This window comes from Somniosus microcephalus, chromosome 3, assembly GCF_052327205.1.
Source record: "Somniosus microcephalus isolate GS21.2 chromosome 3, FLI_Smic_1.0, whole genome shotgun sequence".
Classification (NCBI taxonomy): Eukaryota; Metazoa; Chordata; class Chondrichthyes; order Squaliformes; family Somniosidae; genus Somniosus; species Somniosus microcephalus.
In genome coordinates this window covers 94,698,457-94,721,193 of record NC_140989.1, presented here as the reverse complement: position 1 = coordinate 94,721,193, position 22,737 = coordinate 94,698,457, and the positions used below count along the sequence as shown (strand labels likewise).

Below are 22,737 nucleotides of genomic sequence, written 5' to 3'. Positions count from 1 at the left end.
GCCCTGCGGCCTATGATGAGGACTCTCCACTGCTGTCCCCGTCTCCACCATCTGCTGATGCTCACTTGTGAGCAGTGATACACCAGGTGACAACACTACTCTATCTCCTGAAGGTCCCACCAAGGTGGGAGTGTCTGCGCTGGTGCTGGGTGCGCTTAATTCTGGTGACGCTGCGCCCTCAGAGGTTGCAGCTTCCTCTGAGGAGTCTTCTGGCTCAGGCTCTTGCTCCTGGACAGTAGGGAGGGGGGCTGTCGATGGTCCTGTGGGGGAGTAAAGGAATGAGTTTGACATGTGATATAAACATTGCATGCACATGGAATTGTGCAGATGTTCATAAGTCAATCTGTTAGAGCATCAGAAGCAATATCAGTCACTCATGCAATGTAAGTGAGATGCAAAACTACTCTGTCACCAGCTTGCTCTGATACACCCGTCTGTCCGTCCCCCACTTGCACATCCTCCTCGGCTCCCACCATCTCGAAGGCCGCCTCCTCAGCGCTGGTGAGGTGAGCTATTGAAGGTGGCCCTCCTCCTGTCGTCGCCCTTTCCCTCTTATTGTGGGCTCTCTTTTCCTGCAATGAGGGACACAAGTGGAGTTTGAGTGAGAATGATGGAGTGATTGTAGAGAAACCATAGCATAGATGCTTAGAAGGACACAAAGATGGAGTGAGGACCCAAGACAAGGGGCCCTCCCTGTGTGTTGTAAGTTGTTGTCATAGCATAACAGTGATGGGGAGTGTGAGGGCAGCATAGTCGAATAGTTAAGTGAATGTGTACATAGAGAGAGGGATGGTTAAGGGTGCAAGGGATGTAAGGGTAAAGTGGGATGTGGAGGAGGAGGTTGACAATACAGAGTGCTGCTGATGAGAGGCGATGGGGAGCAGATTGAGGGTAATGGTGATGTCATACTCACTTTTCCTGTGCAGAGGTCATTAAACCTCTTTCTGCACTGCAGCCATGTTCTGTTGCACATTGATCTTGAACTGACCTCCTGGGCCACTTGCAGCCACACAGCTTTGGTCTGCTGGGGAGGTTTTTTTCCTCCCAGAGGAAGGAAACAACACCTCCTTCTGAGCTCTGGCTCCCTCCACCAGAGCATGGAGGGAGTCCTCATCAAACTGGGGTGCGGCCTTGGACCTTGAAGTAGACATATCAGCAGCACAAATCCCTTCGAACAATCTCAAATAAAAGTTCTAAGGCAGAAAATGAACCAAGGCTGCTTGCAGCCCTTAAATGCAGCTACATAAATTACATTATCAGAGGAGAGTTTCGGGACCAAAAGACTCATTGGGCCAGGGGTGCGCACACGCTGGGAATCAATTGCCCAATTAGGGCAAAATCGCTAAATTATCCTGCCTGACATCGGAGGTGGGAGCGGGACCCGCCGACCACCTGACCCGCCCCCACCCAATGACAAAATCCAGCCCTATGTCTTCTCTAATGGCTATTGAGAATATTATTGTGGGGCCATAAAGACGTTTTATTGTGGAGTAACTCTTTAAATAAAGAATGAAATAGAAAAATAAAAGAGCTTCTACAATAAGTGCAAGATCATACACGACTTTGAATTCATTACTGCCATTAAATCCTGTGTTGTTAAATCAGGTGGGTCCATTACCGAACGTTACAATTCAATGGCAACCTCTTGTGTTATGCGGCGGATTGAAAACAACCGCAAACAATCAAAACACTGTTTCAGGAATCCAACAACTGGTAACGTGAATACCACATTCAGTGGCGGTATTTCTGTGGTTTAAACTCATACTAATAACACTGGCAAAGAGCGGTGCTTCCTGGAGGTGCGGTTGTTTTGATAGCTGAAGAAATGTGACATTGTTGCAATGGAGCGGATTCCCGCTCGCGCTCGGAGCCTGGTTCCGGGAACAGCTCGCGCAGCTGTTTACTCCAGATGTTGACTGGGCCACAGCATGTCATTCACTCTGAGCATAGGACACGACTGATGAAAGTATTATACCTGTATATCATTGGATTTAGGAGGGTAGAGAAATATATTACTAATATGCCTTATGTTCAATTTAAATGTGTAAATGGTTTAATTAGCTTACAATAAGCGCTTTTAAATGTATCCCCCCGAGATTTGTTGGACTATCCCGGTTAGGAAAACGAGAGAACAAAATTGTCAAAGGAGAGGAGGCGGGGTTCGCCTCCCACCGCATCAGAGCATGCGCGACTCGCGCAAAGCTTGCCGGGACTCGTAGTTTGCGGATCGCGGTTCTCCGGGCCACAAAATGCAGAGCGGCCGACGGAAACTACAACTCCCGTGACGCAGCACGCTGTCAGTGCAGCAGCGACGCCAGCTCTGGGGCAGGGAGAATCTGCAAGGAGACGGCGGCTGCCGGTGATCCAGCGCAGGCTCGTCTTCAGATCTTTTGTTTCTTTGACAAACTCGTCTTTTAACACTGAATTCAGACCGGGTTTGTGCTCAATATGGGAGACGACGCAGAGGAGGGGAGTTGTACTGTAAAGCACGAGCTGACAAACGGTAAGAGTTAAAAAAATTATATTGCGTGTGTTTCTCGATCAATAAATTTAAACACCCATTTCGCTTGACTGTGATGTTGAACAATCTTTGCTCTAAATTCAAGTCATTTAATTTGCGGAAGGAAGTCGTCTAGATTAAAATACGTACTGAATAAGTCAATGTACGGACTACTGAATGTTTATAGTATGTTTGCTTTTTAAATACACACTTTGACGTTTAACCTGCTGTTCCTGTAGTGACCTGTCAGCCGGCGAGTCTGTCTAAACAACAGGACTTGCCTGGATCGGTGAGTCTCAGAACTCATTAGTTGCACAATTTAGCTGGATGCTGTAGTAAGCTGGAAAGATTTGCATCTCTATTTACGTTGTTGCAAACACCAGAAAGAGAGAGGGAGAGAAAAAGGGAATGTTTGCCAATCAGACTTTTGGCAGCAGATGTAATATGGTGCATTCCAGAGCGAGATGATAGCAGAATGGAACGAAAGGACTTTTAAAAAATGTTTAAAGCATGCAAGTACTTGTCAAAACGATTTATGCTTTATGATCCCCAACAAAACAGAGCAGAGCTTTAGGAGTATTGGCAGCAACATTCTTTAATAGCAAGTATTTTTATTGGTTCAGTGCTTGTATATAAATGATGTATATCAGTAGACAGTGAATCATAGAATAAACCCTATAAAGTTGTGTTGGACTCAATTGATGTCAGTTGACCTGCCTATTATTTTGTTTTGTTTTATAAAGATCTGGCTATTTTTATTTAAAATTGTTAATGGATACTCGTGGATATGGTACAAAATTACTTAACTCTTAATATGTGCTTACGATGCCCAAAAATATAGATAGTTTGACAAATGTGGTGTGGAAACTCGGAATGGAAGCTTTGCCAAGCTGCAGTACAATATTTTGAACGTTATTTGTGTAAAAAACATGAGCAGCAAATGCTGTAAATATTTTTTAAATTTCTGTTGGGATTAAATATTAAATGTGTTCATTAATGGTGCACAATGTGCCTAAGCTCTCCATAATCATACTTTGTGTGATATATTTTTGTGTCTCTCCTAAAAAGTCTTTTACACTATTTGCCTATGAACATATCGTATATAAGTACATATATCCTGTCATCATGAGTTTTTAATTGCTTTTGCACACAATTTATTGAGCTGAACATGAAGTGTAACATATGGAGCTCAATAGTTATGCTGTTAATTGAAATTGACATGGAGTTTTTTACATTATTGAACCCAAAGTGAATAGGTGATATGTAGCCTGTAAAATTAATCGTTCATGTCTGATAGTATCTGCATTTGCTGACCTGAATTTACAACTCTTGAAGAGCACATTGTGATGATTTAATACTGTAACCTTTATAAAGGTGTTGCAATTCTCATAATCTGATGTTTCTGCCTATCAGTTGAATCTGGGTAAAGTTTAAGATTTCTTTAGCTGGCTTTGTATATTTATTATTTTAATCTGTTTTTGATGCAGTTCAAGGGAGAGTGCTTCCAGCTCAGACTTAGTCAGTGTAAAGTTTTATACATTTTTTCATCGGTGCATTCAATTTTATTAAAAGACTGAGCTATCTGAATTAATTTGAATAACACTTACAGCAGTACACTTACAGAAGTACAATCAAAATTGTTTGTTCTTCTGATCTCTACAAAAAACAATATACAAATGCTAAATACAAACAGAAAAGTAAAGAGAAAAGCTGGATTCATGTTTTGAGTGTAAAACCTACATCAGTTCTGTAAAAGGGTCTACTTGCCAAGGCTTCTTCAGCAGCACCTCCCAAACCCGCGGCCTCTTCCAACTAGAAGGACAAGGGCAGCAGGCGCATGGAGGGGAACTTGGAGGTGGTGGTGTTCCCAAGTCACACACCATCCTGACTTAGAAGTCAGCGACGATCCTTCATCGTCGCTGGGTCTAAATCCTGGAACTCCGGGGAGGCGGGAGGAGAGGAAAGAACAAAAGGGAAGGTTTGTGATAGGGTGGAAGGCAGGAGAGATTAAATGACAAAAGAGATGATGGTGTAAAGCAAAAGGAGATGATAATGGAACAAGTAAAGAAACAAAAGCTGGGTCTAGAGGAGGTGTAAGTGGGAACAGCAGTATCATCAGCAACAGCTGCCGTCTGGAAAAAATGGGGGCAGAGGTTATGATCTGAAATTGTTGAACTCAGTGTTGAATCCGGAAGGCTGTAAAGTGCCTAATCGAAAGATGAGCTGCTGTTCCTCGAGCTTACGTTGAGCTTCATTGGAACAGTGTAGGAGGCCGAGGTCAGAGTGGGAATGGGGTAGAGAATTAAAATGACAGGTGATGGGAAGCTCGGGGTCACGCTTGGGGACTGAATCCAGATGTTCCGCAAAGCGTTCACCCAATCTGCATTTGGTCTCCCCAATGTAGAGGAGACCGCTGCGTGAACAGCAAATATAGTATACTAAATTGAACGAAGTACAAGTAAATTGCTGTTTCACCTGGAAGGAGTGTTTGGGGCCCTGGGAAGAGAGGAGGTAAAAGGGCAGGTGTTGCATCCTCTGCGCTTGCATCTGTAGGTGCCGTGGGAAGGGGAGGGGGCGCTGGGGTGATTGAGGCATGGACCAGGGAGTCGTGGAGGGAACGGTCCCTTCGGAATGCTGAAAGGGGTGGGGAAGATGTCTTTCACTCAATATTTTTAGTTCAGATTTCCAGCATCCGCAGTATTTTGCATTTGTACTTTAAATTAATTGTATTATATACCATGCAGTACATTGACTGTATATTTAACCATCTGGTTGTCTAAGTCTACACTGGACAGCTTGATAAGAGCAAATGGTTAATGCAATGCTGTGTTCAGTAGCACATAACATTAAAATATGTAACATTAGAGATCTTAGGCTAGCAGCCAGCACATTGCCATGAGCTCACATCAAGGGAAACATTTTATAGAATAAACTACAATGTAGCCTCTGCAGTTCAATGTTTTTCACAAAAGAAGTGGTATAATGCTTTCTTTCAATAGTTTTAGTTAATATAAACACATTTTATTTTACCTTTCTTTAAATATATGTGATACATAGCAGTTTATTATTTGAAACTATAATATTCTGAAACATAGGTTACATTGCACCAAATTTCATGTTCATAATATTTGCGCATCAGAACAAATTTTGATAGTTTCAAATAGGACAAAGGTTTTGCTATTTCACATTTGTTCTGTACTTAAAAGGTCACATTCAGGAACATGAACAAGAAAGGTTTGTAATATCGTGCTACAGTAACAATAGCCTGCAGCATGAACTGGTGATAGTAATAGCAGCAAAGACACTCTCCTACTTGAAAATATTTACCAACACAGCTTGTTTTTCTGCCCTTCGACCTCTGCCTTGCTCTAGGTTTACAAATGCAGGTTTTACATTTGGTTTATTGGCTCACTTTGCCAAAAATACTACCTCGTCCATGTAAGTTGCAAATTGTAATAATTGGAAAATTTACTCTCGGGTTAATTAACCAGAAAAATAATTTCATCAACAATGGTCTAGTTTGATTAACCACAAGGAGGCTTTTCACCCAATGTTTATGCGAAGAATGATGTTGATGACAAGCTCTTTGGAAAACAATCTGATGTAATATTTTATCCATTTGAAGCTTCAAATAACATCCATTGTGTTTTGTGCGTTTATTCTGTTGTCTAATTTTACCACTGGACCTGTCACCTAAAGTTAAAATTGTAATAGCTGCTTATGCAATAACTTTACCTTTTTTAAAGAAAATAAACATCTTTATCGCGGTATTTTAGTGTCGTGGGTATGGTACCGGACTAACAACCAAAAGGTTCAAATCCCTGCATTACAAATTGTGAAACTGAATTCAATAAATCTGGTACGTTATAGGCTAGCATGAGGGAAACTGACCACAAAGTTGGATTGTAGTAAAAACCTAACTGGTACACTGATGTCCTTCATGGAAGGAAACCTCCTACCCCTACCCACTCTGGCCTACATGTGGCTCCTAGTGCCCTCTGATGTGGCTGAGCAAGCCACTCACTTGTAAACAGTCGCTACAAAGAAAATTAACATGGGATTGGGGGTAATATACTGGCATGGATTGAAAATTGGTTAACAGACAGGAAACAGAGAGTAGGAATAAATGGGTCTTTTTCGGGGTGGCAGCCGGTGACTAGTGGGGTACCGCAGGGATCAGCACTTGGGCCCCAGCTATTCACATTATATATCAATACTTTGGATGAGAGAACCAAATGTAATATTTCCAAGTTTGCTGACGACACAAAACTAGGTGGGATTTGTGAGTTGTGAGGAGGATGCAAAGAGGCTTCAAGGCCATTTAGACAAGTTGAGTGAGTGGGCAAATACATGGCAGATGCAGTATAATGTGGATAAATTATCCACTTCGGTAGGAACAACAGAAAGGCAGAGTATTATTTAAATGGTGATAGATTGGGAAATGTTGATGTACAAAGGGACCTGGGTGTCCTTGTACACCAGTCACTGAAAGCAAACATAGAAACATAGAAGATAGGAGCAGGAGTAGGCCATTCGGTCCCTCGAGCCTGCTCCGCCATTCACTGAGATCATGGCTGATCGTCCAAATATAGTACCCTGTTCCTGCCTTCTCTCCATATCCCTTGATCCCTTTAGCCTTAAGAAATATATCCAACTCCTTCTTGAATATATTTAATGAATTGGCCTCTACTGCCTTCTGTGGTAGAGAATTCCACAGGTTCACCACTCTCTGGGTGAAGAAATTCCTCCTCATCTCAGTCCTAAATGGCTTACCCCTTATCCGTGGACTGTGACCCCTGGTTCTGGACTGCCCGACCATCGGGAACATCCTTCCAGCATCTAGTCTGTCTCGTCCTGTTAGAATTTTATAAGTTTCGATGAGATCCCCTCTCATTCTTCTAAACTCCAGCGAGTACAAGCCCAATCGACCCAATCTCTCCTCGTACGTCATTCCTGCCATCCCAGGTATCAGCCTGGTGAATCTTCGCTGCACTTCTTCCGTGACAAGAACATCCTTCCTCAGGTAAGGCGACCAAAACTGCACACAGTACTCCAGATGTGGTCTCACCAAGGCCCTGTACAACTGCAGCAAGACATCCTTGTTCCTGTACTCAAACCCTCTCGCTACGAAGGCCAGCATACCATTTGCCTTCTTAACCGCCTGCTGCACCTGCATGCTTACTTTCAGTGACTGGTGCACAAGGACGCCCAGGTCTCGTTGCACTTCACCTTCTCCCAATCTATTGCCATTCAGATAATTGCCTTCCTGTTTTTGCCACCAAAGTGGATAACCTCGCATTTATCCACGTTATATTGCATCTGCCATGCTTCTGCCCAATCACCCAACCTGTCCAAATCATACTGGAGTTTCTCGGTATCCTCCTCACAGCACACATGCCCACCCAGCTTTGTGTCATCTGCAAACTTGGAGATATTCCATCCAATTCCCTCATCCAGATCATTAATATATATTGTGAATAGCTGGGGTCCAAGGACTGACCCCTGCGGTACCTCACTAGTCACTGCCTGCCACTTGGAAAAAGAGCCGTTTATTCCAACTCTTTGCTTTCTGTCTGCCAACCAGTTCTCTATCCAAGTCAATACCTTGCCCCCAATCCCATGTGCCTTAATTTTACACGCTAATCTCTTATGCGGGACCTTATCGAAAGCCTTTTGAAAATCCAAATACACCACATCCACTGGTTCTCCCTTATCTATTTTACCAGTTACATCCTCAAAAAATCCAGTAGATTAGTCAAGCACGATTTACCTTTTGTAAATCCATGTTGACTTTGTCCGATCCGGTCACTTTTTTCCAAGTGCTCTGCTATTACATCCTTTATAATGGACTCTAGCGTTTTCCCCACTACCGATGTCAGTCTGTAATTCCCTGTTTTCTCTCTACCACCCTTTTTGAATAGTGGGGTAACATTAGCTACCCGCCAATCCATGGGTACTGTTCCAGAGTCTATAGAATTTTGGAAGATGACCCGCAATGCAGCTACTATTTCTAGGGCCACTTCCTTAAGTACCCTAGGATGTAGATTATCAGGCCCTGGGGATTTATCGGCCCTCAATCCCATCAATTTCCCTAACACCATTTCCCTACAAATACTGATTTCTATCAGTTCCTCCCTTTCATTAGACCCTATGTTCCCCGACATCTTTGGGAGGTTATTTGTGTCCTCCTTTGTGAAGACAGAACCAAAGTATGTATTTAATTGGTCAGCCATTTCTTTGTTCCCCATTATAAATTCCCCTGATTCTGTCTGCAAGGGACTTACGCTTGACTTCACCAATCTTTTTCTCTTCACATATCTATAAAAGCTTTTACAGTCAGTTTTTATGTTCCCTGCAAGCTTACTCTCGTACTCTATTTCCCCCCTCTTAATTAATCCCTTTGTCCTCCTTTGTTGAATCCTAAACTGCTCCCAATCCTCAAGTTTACTGCTTTTTCTGGCCAATTTATATGCCGTCTCCTTGGATCTTATGCTATCCCTAATTTCCCTTGTTAGCCACGGTTGAGCCAATTTTTTTGTTTTATTTTTATGCCAAACTGGGATGAACAAATTCTGTAGTTCATCCATGCGATCTTTGAATGTTTGCCATTGCCCATCCACCGTCAACCCTTTGAATGTCATTCCCCAATCAATCCTACCCAACTCACACCTCATACCATCGTAGTCCCCTTTATTTAAATTCAGGACCCTCGTCTGCTGACATGCAGGTGCAGCAAGCAGTTAGGAAGGCAAATGGTATGTTGGCCTTCATTGTAAGAGGATTTGAGTACAGGAGCAAAGATGTCTTACTACAGTTATACAGGGCCTTGGTGAGACCACACCTGGAGTACTGTGTGCAGTTTTGGCCTCCTTACCTAAGAAAGGATATACTTGCCATAGAGGAAGTGCAGCAAAGGTTCACCAGACTGATTCCTGGGATGGCAGGATTGTCGTATGAGGAGAGATTGCGTCGACTAGGCCTGTATTCACTATAGTTTAGAAGAATGAGAGGGGATCTCATTGAAACGTATAAAATTCTGACAGGGCTAGACATACTGGATGCAGGGAGGATGTTTCCCCTGGCTGTGGGGTTCTGGAACGAGGGGTCACAGTCTCCGGATATGGTGTAGAACATTTAGGACTGAGATGAGGAGAAATGTCTTCACTTGGAGGGTGGTGAACCTGTGGAGCTCTCTACCACAGAAGGCTGTGGAGGCCAAGTCACTGAATATATTTAAAAAGGAGATAGATAGATTTCTAGACACAAGGCATCAAGGGGTATGGGGAGAGGGCGGGAATATGGTACTGAGATAGAGGATCAGCCATGATCATATTGAATGGCCTACTGCTGTTCTTATTTTTCTATGTTTCTAACAATAATCAAGACATCAGATCAGAACGAGACTTGAGACAATCCCAGCCACGGTTGTCACCTGCAAAGTCCTCCTCACTAACTCTCGGGCCTGGCGCCCAAGTTGGGAGAGCTGTATACAGCCTAGTCAAGCAACTGCCTGACAGTCATACTTACAGAATCATATCTATCTGCCAATATCACAGACTCCTCCATCATCATCCCTGGGTATGTCCTGTCCCACAGACAGGATGAACTAACCAGAGGCGGGGGCACGGTGGTACAGTCAGGTAGGCATTGTTCTGGGAGTGCTCAGCATGGTCTCTGGATCCCATGAAGTCTCATAGCTTCAAGTCAAGCAAGGCCAAGGAAACCTCCTGCTGGTTGCCACCTTACCCGCCGCCCCCCCCCCCCCCCCAAACTTGGAGGAAGATCTGAGAAGCAAGTGTGTACTCTTGGTGGAAGACCTCAGTGTTCACCACTGAGTCGCTCAGTAGTACCTCCACTGACCGAGCTCACCAAGTCCTGAAAGACAAAGCTGCCAGACTGACCCTGTGTCAGATGGTGAGGGAATCATTATGAGGAAGTAACTTATTTGATCACATCCTTAACAACCTACCTGTTGCAGACACATATGTCCACAATAATATTGTCAGGAGTGACCAGTTCACAGTCCTTGTGAAGACAAAGTCATGCCTTCACACTGAGGACACAGTCCATCATGTAGTGTGATACTACTGTCCTGCTAAGTGGGACAGTCTAAGGACAAATCTGTCAGCCCAAAACTGGACATCCATGTGGTACTGTGGGTCATCATCAAGAGCGGAATTCTATACCATCGGAGTGATTGGCACATCTCGCTTCTCCATTACCACCAACCTTTGCTCAATGAGAAGTGTGTGCCAGAAGCAATGCTAGGAATACCCTAGATTGAGGAACCAACCAGTGAAGGTACTGCATAAGGTTATCTGCATGCTAAGCGCAAAAAGCAGCAAGGTATAAACAGACCTAAATGGTCTCCCTCCCAAGAGGAGTATGTTTTGTATTGGGATATTGGTAAAGATTAAGTTGTTTCTCTTTTTTTATGAGCACAAAAACCCTTTTATCATAAAACTCAATGTATTAGTTATTCTTTTGTGAAAGTGTAGGCTTGTGTCCCTTTTAAAGCTACAAAGTCTAATTGAACTGGGTGAGTTCATTCGAATGTTATTTGTTATTCAGGCTGGTGATCAAAACCCTGGCTTTGTGGGAATGTTAGTTAGGGATGCCAGTATTTTGTGTTCCTGCAAAAATGTTCTATATACTGCAAATGATTATCTTTATTTATTTCTACCTTTTTTTTAATGTGTAACACACATTTACAAATAAGGGCCATTTTTGCTAGAACAGAGGAAATTATGGGTGATTTAATAGAAGTGTTTAAAATTAGGAAAGTTAGGGACAGAGTAGATAGACTCTTATTCGTTCCTGGGATGTGGGCGTCGCTGGCAAGGCCAGCATTTATTGCCCATCCCTAATTGCTCTTGAGAAGGTGGTGGTGTGCCGCCTTCTTGATCCGCTGCAGTCCGTGTGGTGAAGGTACTCCCACAGTGCTGTTAGGGAGGGAGTTCCAGGGTTTTGACCCAGCGACGATGAAGGATCAGCGATATACTTTTAAGTCAGGATGGTGTGTGACTTGGAGGGGAACTTGGAGGTGGTTTCTCGTCTAGAACAAGGAGACATAGATATAAGATTAAGGACATTTGCGCCGCACCGACATTTGTGCATACGTAAATGTTTTCAGTCGGGTTGCACGGTGTGACGTAGCAAACCGGAGGCTGCACATGCGCAGAACGCCTCTGTGCAGCTTCCGGTTCGTTGGAAGCAGTCACTCCTGAAGATAAAATGTAAGAGCTTTAGGACAGCGATCAGGAGACACGTTTCTTTATACATGAGTGTGAGAGAGTGCATTCCACTATCAGAGTTGCCGATTAAAGCAGAGACCATGTCAACATTTAATAATAGGTTAGATTGATGGTTGAAGGGAAAGGAGATAAAAGGATTTGGGAACAGGACAGGCACATGAGATTAGGACTACTGCTTGTGTCAAGCATAAATACCAACACGGACTGGTTGGGCCGAACAGGATGTTCAGTCCAACCAGTCCATGTTGTAATTTATATTTAATTCTATGTAACTCATTAAATAGTACGTGATGAGCAAGAATTGTGTGCAGAAGTAAAGTTTTTTTTTTGTAATAGCAAATTTCCCGTGCCATTGCTCACAGGTGAGTCTGAGCTTAATCTGTTTTATATTAATAAGAAGTGTTCCTCCATATAATGCAGAGAGTATCATCAGGAATAGTGCTTTATGGCCAAATTGTACCAGTGTTTTGGGGAATCCAATTCCATGATTCTGATTTTCTTTGTGAGAACTGTAAATTGGTTATTTTTACATATTGCTTTAGTTGTGGATTTAATTTTTTATCTCTCAGCATTTTTCAAAACCCAGAATACACAGGAAGATGATAGGCAACATGTAGCAGATTGCAGGTAGGCAACATGTAGTAGATTGCAGGTAGGTAGGTATATGGCATTTAGCAGTAGTGGAACTTGAGGTTGTGGGGTTTTGGAGTAGCTTTGGGGGTGTTGGTCTTTGGTAGCATCTGGGAATACTGGACAAGGTAACCTAGTATCCATCTGCAAATGATCTGGGGAGAATTGGGAGGGAAGGCTATGAAGTGCAGGAGTCCTGATAAGGGGAATCTGGTGTATGGGAGTACGAGGAAGAGGTTACGAGGTCTGGCACAATTGGGAGAGGGTTACCAGAGTCTGGCAGCTCTAGAGAATGCGCTACTGAGATCCAGAAACAGAGAAAAAAGGTTCTTTGGTCCAGCAACATTTGCGGGAGATCCTGTGGGGCAGTAATATTGAGGAGGGCCGGAATGTGGTACTGATGGGTGGGATTGTGTCTGGCAGTAGTGCAGGTGTTGCAGGTGCCTGATGGCCCAGCGCATTTCCTACTGCATCATGTTGCTGGACTGTCACTCTGGTAGCCAACCTGAAGCCAGTTATTAAGAAATAAATGTGATTTTTATCCTGTAGTTGCAAACTGTACCCTTAATTCGATAACTAATACAATCATATTTAGTGTTAGTTATCAGACAAGTAATAAGAACATAAGAACATAAGAAATAGGAGCAGGAGTAGGCCAATCGGCCCCTCGAGCCTGCTCCACCATTCAATAAGATCATGGCTGATCTGATCCTAACCTCAAATCTTCTATCACTCTGCATCCACCCGAACCCATGTGATCTCCCGGGAGAGGCGAAAAACCAGATAAAGACCCAATGGCCAATTTGGGAGAAAAAAATCTGGGAAATTCCTCTCCGACCCATCTAGGCGATCGAAATTCTTCCAGGAGATCACTCAGTCCCTATATTTTCTACAGTACTTACCTTCTGTAAAGGCGATCTCCACCCCAGCCAGGAACAGGAATAAAACCATCTCCTGAAATCTAACACAGAATTAGAACACAGTAGGAGCAGAACCAGGCTACACGGCCCCTGGGCCCACTCCACTACCCACAGGGCCATGACCATTCCGAACCTAGACTCATGTCCAATTTCCTGCCCGCTCCCCGTAACCCTTAATTCCCTTTTACTTCTAGGAAACGATCTATTTCTGTTTTAAATTTATTTAATGATGTAGCTTCCACAGCTTTCTGGGGCAGCAAATTCCACAAACCTACCACCCTCTGAGTGAAGAAGTTTCTCATCTCAGTTTTGAAAGAGCAGCCCCTTATTTTAAAATTATGCCCCCTAGTTCTAGTTTCACCCATCATTGGGAACATCCTCACCGCATCCACCCGATCAAGCCCCTTCACAATCTTATATGTTTCAATAAGATCGCCTCTCATTCTTCTGAACTCCAATGAGTAGAGTCCCAATCTACTCCACCTCTCCTCATATGACCACCCCCTCATCCCCGGGATTAACCGAGTGAACCTTCTTTGTACTGACTCGAGAGCAAGTATGTCTTTTCTTAAGTATGGACACCAAAACTGTATGCAGTATTCCAGGTGCGTTCTCACCAATACCTTGTACAACTGCAGCAATACCTCCCTGTTTTTATATTCCATCCCCCTAGCAATAAAGGCCAACATTCCATTGGCCTTCTTGATCACTTGCTGCACCTGCATACTAACTTTTTGAGTTTTGTGCACCAGGACCCCCAGATCCCTTTGTACTACAGTACTTTCCAGTTTCTTGCCATTAAGATAATAACTTGCTCTATGATTTTTCCTGCCAAAGTGCATAACCTCACACTTTCCAGTATTGTATTCCATCTGCCAAATCTCTGCCCACTTACTTAGCCTGTCTATGTCACTTTGCAGGTTTTTTATGTCCTCCTCACTCATTACTTTCCCTCCCATCTTTGTATCATCTGCAAACTTTGATATGTTACACTCGGTCCCCTCCTCCAAATCGTTAATATAGATTGTAAAGAGTTGGGGACCCAGCACTGACCCCTGCGGAACACCATTTGTTACTGATTGCCAGTCTGAGAACCAACCATTTATCCCAACTCTCTGCTTTCTGTTAGAGAGCCAATCTTCCACCCACGCCAGAATATTACCCCCAATCCCATGATTTTTTATCTTGAGCAATAATCTTTTGTGTGGCACCTTGTCAAATGCCTTTTGGAAGTCTAAATACACTACGTCCACTGGTTCCCCTTTATCCACCCTGTATGTTACTTCCTCAAAAAACTCCAGCAAATTTGTCAAACATGACTTCCCCTTCATGAAACCATGCTGAGTTTGTCCTATTAAATTATGTTTATCCAAATGTCCCGTTACTGTCTCCTTAATAATGGACTCCAAAATTTTACCAACCACAGATGTTAGGCTAACAGGTCTATAGTTTCCAGCCTTCTGCCTACTACCCTTTTTAAATAAGGGTGTTACATTAGCAGTTTTCCAATCTGCCGGGACCTTTGCTGAGTCCAGTGAGTTTTGGAAAATTATTACCAATGCATCCACAATCCCTACCGCTACTTCCCTCAAGACCCTAGGATGCAAGCCATCAGGTCCAGGGGATTTATCCGCCTTGAGTCCCATTATTTTACCAAGTACCACTTCCTTAGTGATTTTAATCGTATTTAGTTCCTCCCCCCCCTAGAGCCCCCTGTTTGTCCAGTGTTGGGATATTCTTAGTGCCCTCTACTGTAAAGACTGATACAAAATAATTGTTCAGTGTTTTTGCCATCTCCATGTTTCCCACCATTAATTTCCCGGTCTCATCCTCTAAGGGACCAACATTTACTTTAGCCACCCTTTTTCTTTTTATGTAACTATAGAAACTTTTACTGTCTGTTTTTATATTTTTTGCTAATTTACTTTCATAATCTATCTTCCCTTTCTTAATCAATCTTTTAGTTATTTTTTGCTGTCTTTTAAAGACTTCCCAATCTTCCATCCTCCCACTAGATTTGACTACCTTATATGCCCTTGTTTTTAGTCGGATACTATCCTTAATTACTTGACTTAGCCACGGATGGCTATCTTTTCTTTTACACCCTTTTTTCCTCAGTGGAATATATATTTTTTGGAAGTTGTAAAATAACTCCTTAAATGTACACCACTGATCATGTACCGTCTTACCCTTTAATCTATTTTCCCAGTCCACTCTAATCAATTCCGCTCTCATACCTTCATAGTTTTCTTTATTCAAGCTCAGCACGCTTGTTTGAGATCCAACCTTCTCACCCTCTAATTGAATATGGAACTCAACCATGTTATGGTCACTCATTCTAAGGGGATCCTTTAATAGGACATTTTTAATTAATCCTGTCTCATTACACAGGACCAAATCTAAGGTTGCTTGCCCCCTGGTCGGTTCAGTTACATACTGCTCAAGAAACCCATCCCTAATACACTCAATGAACTCATCCTGAAGGCTGCTCTGCCCAATTTGATTTGTCCAGTTAATATGATAATTAAAATCCCCCATAATTATAGCTGTTCCCTTATTACAAGCCTCAACTATTTCCTGATTAATACTCCGTCCAACAGAGTTGCAACTGTTCGGAGGCCTATAGACTACACCCACTAGTGTTTTTTTCCCCTTACTATTCCTTATCTCCACCCAAACTGTTTCACTATCCTGCTCCTTTGACCCAATATCATTTCTCTATTATAGTGATTCCTTCCTTTATTAACATAGCCACCCCACCTCCTCTCCCTTCCTGCCTGTCCTTCCTGATTGTTAAATAACCTGGTATGTTTAATTCCCAGTCATGGTTACCCTGTAGCCATGTTTCTGTAATGGCCACAAGATCATACCCATATGTCGTTTTGTGCCGTTAGCTCATTCATTTTGTTACGAATGCTACGTGCATTCAGATAAAGAACTTTCAAATATGTTTTGTAACACTTAGTTCCTGTTTTTTCCCTTTTTAGTACTTTACTTTTTACTCCATACCTTCTGTCCCTTCCTGACACATTCTGTTTTTTAATTCCCCCACTGCTACCTAAGTCTATGACCTTCTCTGTTGTCATTTCTATTATTTGCTCTCTGGAAACCTCCCCCCCCACTAATTAGTTTAAAGCCCTCTCTACAGCCCTAGTTATATGATTCGGCAGGACTCTAGTCCCAGCACTGGCCAAGTGGAGTCCGTCCCAACAGAACAGCTCCCTCCTGTCCCAGTATTGGTGCCAGTGTCCCAAGAAGCAAAACCCATTTCTCCCACACCAGTCTTTGAGCCACGTATTTAACTCTTTTTTTAATTTTATTTATCCTAGCCATATTCGCTCGTGGCTCAGGTAATACCCCAGAGATTATTACCCTTGAGGTTCTGTTTTTTAATTTGACCCCTAGCTGCTCATACTCCTTTAACAGAACCGTCTTCCTTGTCCTATCTACGTCGTTTGTACCAACATGGACCACGACAACTGGATCCTCCCCCTCCAAGTTTCTTTCCAGCCCAGAAGAGATGTCCTTAACCCTGGCACCGGGGCAGGCAACACAGCCTTCGGGACTCCCGCTCTTGACTGCAGAGAACCCTATCTATCCCCCTAATGGTACTATCCCCTACCACTACAACATTTCTTTTTACTCCCTCCACTTGAATGGCCCCCTGTACCACGGTGCTGTGGCCAGGTTGCTCATCCTCCCTGCAGTCCCCGCTCTCGCCCTCACAGGGAGTAAGAACCTCGATCCTGCTGGACAAGAACAAGGGCTGCGTCTCCTTCAACACTACATCCTGGATCCCTGTACCTTCCTCACTCGTAGTCACACCGTCCTGTCCCTGACCACGGACTACATCTGCAGTAATTAACTTCATAGGTGTGACCATCTCCTGAAACATAGAGTCCAGGAACTTCTCCCCCTCCCTGATGTGTTGCAGTGTCTGAAGCTCGGTCTCAAGCTCCATAACATGGAACTTGAGTTCCTCTAGCAGCAAACACTTGTCGCAGATGTAATCACCATGAGCCTCAATGGGGACCACCAGCTCCCACATCTCGCAACAGTAACACATCACCTGCTCCATTCTATATAATTAATTAAATTTCTTATTATTAGTTATGAAGACCCTGCCCGGATATAGATGATAATGTCACACCACTATTCAAAGGACTTACCAACTTAAAGGTATAAAAGAGAAGAGAAGGAAGAAAACCAACCAACCAGCTGATCACCAACCTCCTCCTTGAATACTGTCTGTGGGGCCTGTTTGGTTGACTCGTCTCGCTGCTCCGCCTCCGCAGTGCAGTCTAAGCCTGGGAGTGGGGAACAAAACAGAGCAAAAAACACACCCTCACCTCCCACTTATCCGAACTCTCCCACTTAGCAAAACTCCAGCACCACTCAATGCACAAAGCACTCTGATCCTAACCGCCAATCCACTATCACAGGACTATCTCCTGAATCTAACAGAATTAGACACACGAAACAGGAGCAGGATCAGGCTACACGGCCCCTGGGACCGCTCCGCTACCCACAGGGCCATGACCGATCCGAACCTAGACTCATGTCCAAATTCCTGCCCACTCCCTGTAACCCTTAATTCCCTTTTCTTCTAGGAAACTGTCTATTTCTGTTTTAAATTTATGTAATGATGTAGCTTCGACAGCTTTTTGGGGCAGCATATTCCATGGACCTACCACCCTCTGAGTGAAGTAGTTCCTCCTCATCTCAGTTTTGAAAGAGCAGCCCCTTATTCTAAGACTATGCCCCCTAGTTCTAGTTTCACCCATCATCGGGAACATCCTCCCTGCATCCACCCGATCCAACCCCTTCACAATCTTATATGTTTCAATAAGATCGCCTCTCATTCTTCTGAACTCCAATGAGTAGAGTCCCAATCTACTCAACCTCTCCTCATATGTCCATCCCCTCATCCCTGGGATTAACCGAGTGAACCTTCTTTGTACTGACTCGAGAGCAAGTATGTCTTTTCTTAAGTATGGACACCAAAACTGTACGCAGTATTCCAGGTGCGGTCTCAGCAATACCTTGTACAACTGAAGCAATACCTCCCTATTTTTATATTCTATCCCCCTAGCAATGAAAGCCAACATTCCATTGGCCTTCTTAATCACTTGCTGCACCTGCATACTAACCTTTTGAGTTTCGTGCACCAGGACCCCCAGATCCCTTTGTACTTCAGTACTTTCCAGTTTCTTGCCATTAAGATAATAACTTGCTCTACGATTTTTCCTGCCAAAGTGCATAACCTCACACTTTCCAGTATTGTATTCCATCTGCCAAATCTCTGCCCACTTACTTAGCCTGTCTCTGTCCCTTTGCAGGTTTTTTATGTCCTCCTCACTCACTACTTTCCCTCCCATCTTAGTATCATCTGCAAACTTTGATATGTTACACTCGGTCCCCTCCTCCAAATCGTTAATATAGATTGTAAAGAGTTGGGGTCCCAGCACTGACCCCTGCGGAACACCACTGGTTACTGATTGCCAGTCTGAGAATGAACCATTTATCCCAACTCTCTGCCTTCTGTTAGATAGCCAATCCTCTATCCATGCCAGAATATTACCCCCAATCCTGTGATTTTTTTTATTTTAAGCAATAATATTTTGTGTGGCACCTTGTCAAATGCCTTTTGGAAGTCTAAATACACTACGTGCACTGGTTCACCTTTATCCACCCTATATGTTACTTCCTCAAAGAACTCCAGCAAATTTGTCAAACATGACTTCCCCTTCATAAAACCATGCTGAGTTTGTCTTATTAAATTGTGATTATCCAAATGTCCTGTTACTGTCTCCTTAATAATGGACTCCAAAATTTTACCTACCACAGATGTTAGGCTAACCGGTCTATAGTTTCCAGCCTTCTGTCTACTGCCCTTTTTAAATATGTAATTAGCTTTTGAAAGACAAAGATTAAAATATAAAATTCTATTCAGCTTTTAAGGAAAATACCATCAAATAAGATTTCTTGGCTAATAAACACATACAAAATACATAATTCATGCTTGCATGACTTAAATCTGTAAAAGTTATACATGGCTTAATAGTTACTACAGCTGCTTCTCTCCCCTTACTCCTCTCCCACTTCCCTTACTCCTCTCCCGCTCCCCTTTCCGCTCTGCATTTCCCTCGCCCTCTAACCACCTATGTCTTTTACATTCTCTCATATAACAATTAAACATTTGGTAATAGTTTAAGTGTGAAAAATATTTATTTATGTGGCTCAGTGTCAAATTTTGTCTGATAGCGCTCCTGTGAAGCACCTTGGGACATTTTCTATGTTAAAGGCACTATATAAATGCAAGAAGTTGTTGTTGTTGAATTTAGTTAAATTAAATTAATTTCCAGGTAGTTTTCAAGGCATTTACAAATGCAAAAAACATAGAAGTGTTGTCACAGAAAGAGGAGATAAAGCTTGTATTTGGAAAATCTAGACAGAAACCTTCTGATGTATGCTGGCAAATTCTACAACCTGCACATGCTCAGATTGCACAAGTGTGATTGGTAACTTCCACAACTCTTTGGGAGGAAAAAATATAAAACCCAGGCTTTTGAGATGGGCTGCGGCAATGAAGTAAAGATTTTAATACACATATTAAAAGATACAGAAGATAATCATTATTGTGAAATATGTAAATTTTATTGTGAAATATGTAATTTTTTATATTTTGTTTAACTGAAATTCTCCAAAATTAAATTTAATGAATAAAAAATGGCAGATGAAAAGACTTTTTTGAGCAATTTATAAGTCTTTATAATACCTTCTCCTTGGTTGTTTAATAGCCTGTCTCTTTGTTTTTGATCTACATATTCCTTGGCTCTTTAGTTCTGATTTGCTGCCATTTTACTTTGAGTCAGTCAACAAAGAGTGATAGGAAAATGTCTAAGGAAGTATGTTACACTTACAAGAAGTGCATGTTATATGCAAGACTTTAATATAGATAGAAGATGAGATGTATGTGTCTAGCATATGTTTGGTGCACCTTAAAAGTGGTATGTTTTGTCAGACATGCAAAGTACAGTATGTGTTCCACTTGCACCCGATTGGCTCAAATGTAATAAATCATAAACCAGCAACAAATCACAGCTGAACAATCTTAAAAAGTGTTAAAAGAAAAAGAAAGTAATTTCCCACAGATTTCTTTCTCCACTGTTTATATTCCAGGGATCAGCATTCTCTGCACCACCTCTATGGCTTAAATGCTGCCCTTATACCTTCATAGCCAATATGACTCTATAACTGGACATAATATTTAGGTGCAAGGATAATAATGGAAAACTACCTGGAAATTAATTTAATTTAATTCAACAACAACAACAATCTTCAGTCTGACCAGAGAACTGTACACTTTTAGCATGGCATTCTTTGAATTTTACATTACCGATCTAACAATATAGTTCATTCTTCTGTTTTGTTTATTACTGCTCCACAGTGATTAGATATGTTAAGTGACACATGTATCACTCTCCCAGATCCCTTTCAGCTGCTCCTTTAAGCTATGTCTACACCATTCATAATACAGGAAACTCTAGTTTAAACAGCACCTAAATATCCGGAATTCTCTATTAACCGGCAAAATTCTTACTCCGAAAACAACACCTCAATAACCGGCAATGTTGCCGAGTCAGAGTCCCCGCGGTGGCCGAGTTAGTCAGTGGGGGTAGTTCTCCAAACTGCCACTACTCGGCTTCTTGGCGCTGTCGGAAGTCGGAACACCTCAATACCCCTGTAACAGGAGTCTGACTCTCCCGCGCTGCCGGTAGTCTCTTCTGATCCGCCATTTTACAGGGGTACTGTGTGTCTCCCGTGCTGCTGGTAGTCATTGCATTGCATTACCCTCAACTGGCAGTACTGTACTTAATCAAGCATCTTCCACCATCCATTTAACACAACATTCTGTATACTGCACATTTCTTGATTTTTTTAAATTTTTCTTTGTTAAAAATAGCCTCGGTAGATAACCCTCTCCGTCATCCGGAATTTTTGATCAACTGGCAACGTGCCGGATACCAAAGAGTTTCCTGTATATGTAAAACACCCATTTTTCTTCCTGCGCACAGTACCGTGCACTCGTTTAGACTGAAATTCACCTGCAACCATTTGGGCCGCTCATGGATTTTATCCGACTCCTTTTGGAGGGCTATTATTGCTTTCTCTGACTCAATTCACCCTCCCGCAGTTTGTTAACGTGAAATTTTGTAACAAATCAACAATTACTTTGGGTTTGTCTGGCTGCAGTTGCTGGTCTTATTGCTTTAGCATTCTATGGCTAAGGCCCAGCTGCTCATTTTCTCATTCTCTTTTCTGTCCATATCTGAATAGCACTGTCATTAGGAATGTTTTGAAAGCAATATTTTTAACAATTTTTTTTGTACTGTGTAATGACTGTTTTCAATTACTATGGATTAGAAATGTCACTCATATTAATCTTCCTATAGATTACTGTTCACTTATAAATCAGCAAACTAAATTGGTGTGAAATCTGTCTTGGGTGGGGGTGGGGTGCAGGATAAAACAGGCAAGAGAGAATTGCAGCTTTTTACACTACACAATTTTCTTTTCCAAATTCAGTGTCAAAGGGGTAGTGCTATATTGGGATGTTTATTTCAGTTATAGTGAAGCACATTGAAGTCTTTTGTTTCTGTTCCTAGGAAAGTAGGATGGTTTACTGTGATAACAAAATAATGCATTTTGCATGCAGGAACATTTTTAAATTTTCTTACCTGTTGCCATTCTCTCCAGTTGCCTTTCCAACACTAATTAATACCTGGAAGTGCCAAAACTTCTTCCTGCTAAATGCTGGCCAAACCAAAGCCATCCACTCTGGCTCCCACAAAAACCAATGAGCCTCCAGCCTCAAATCCCGTCAACCTCTCCAGCTACCACCTCAGGCTAAGCCCACAGAATCAGAATTATGGTTTCCTGCTCAAAACCACATTCCGCTTTCTATCCCAAATCAGTTTCATTACCAAGACCGCTTTCTTCTACCTCTATAATAGCATTCGCCTCTGACCTTAGCTCTTATTCTCCCTCCTGCCGCTGAAACTCTAATCCACACTTTAGAGAAATCCAGCTTTGAGGTTTTCAATGTTCTCCTTGTCAGCTTCCCCACTTTCACTGCCCATAAACTAAAAATAATCTAGAACCCTGTGGTCTGCGTTCTCATCCACACTGAAGCCTGTTTTCCCATCACCCCTGTCCCGGCAAAGCTTAATTGGCTCCCTGTACCTCAGATAATTGACTTATTCTCACTTTCAAACCCTTCTATGGCCTCGCACCTCTCTACTTCTGTAATCTCCTCCAGCTGTGCACCCATGTACGCACCCTCTATTCCTCTGATACATGGCCTACTTTTCATTCTGCGTTCCTTTGTCAACAGCTGCTCTTCGGCCGCTACTCCACAACCTTCTGAAGT

General features: G+C 42.6%; 1 protein-coding gene across 2 annotated transcripts in view; it reads left to right on the top strand.

Annotated features, from left to right (window-relative positions):
- The first annotated feature begins 1,378 nt into the window (after nucleotides 1-1,378).
- Nucleotides 1,379-22,737, top strand: part of LOC147121216 (ribosomal protein S6 kinase alpha-5-like) — a 127,937-nt gene continuing 106,578 nt past the window's right edge. The window contains exon 1 of one of the 2 annotated variants that reach the window (XM_085981365.1): nucleotides 1,379-2,503. In XM_085981365.1, coding sequence (XP_085837491.1) covers nucleotides 2,449-2,503 — 55 coding nt within the window. In that variant the 5' untranslated portion in view covers nucleotides 1,379-2,448. The remainder of the gene's footprint in view (nucleotides 2,504-22,737) is intronic. The other variant, XM_085981364.1, reaches the window with a different exon arrangement.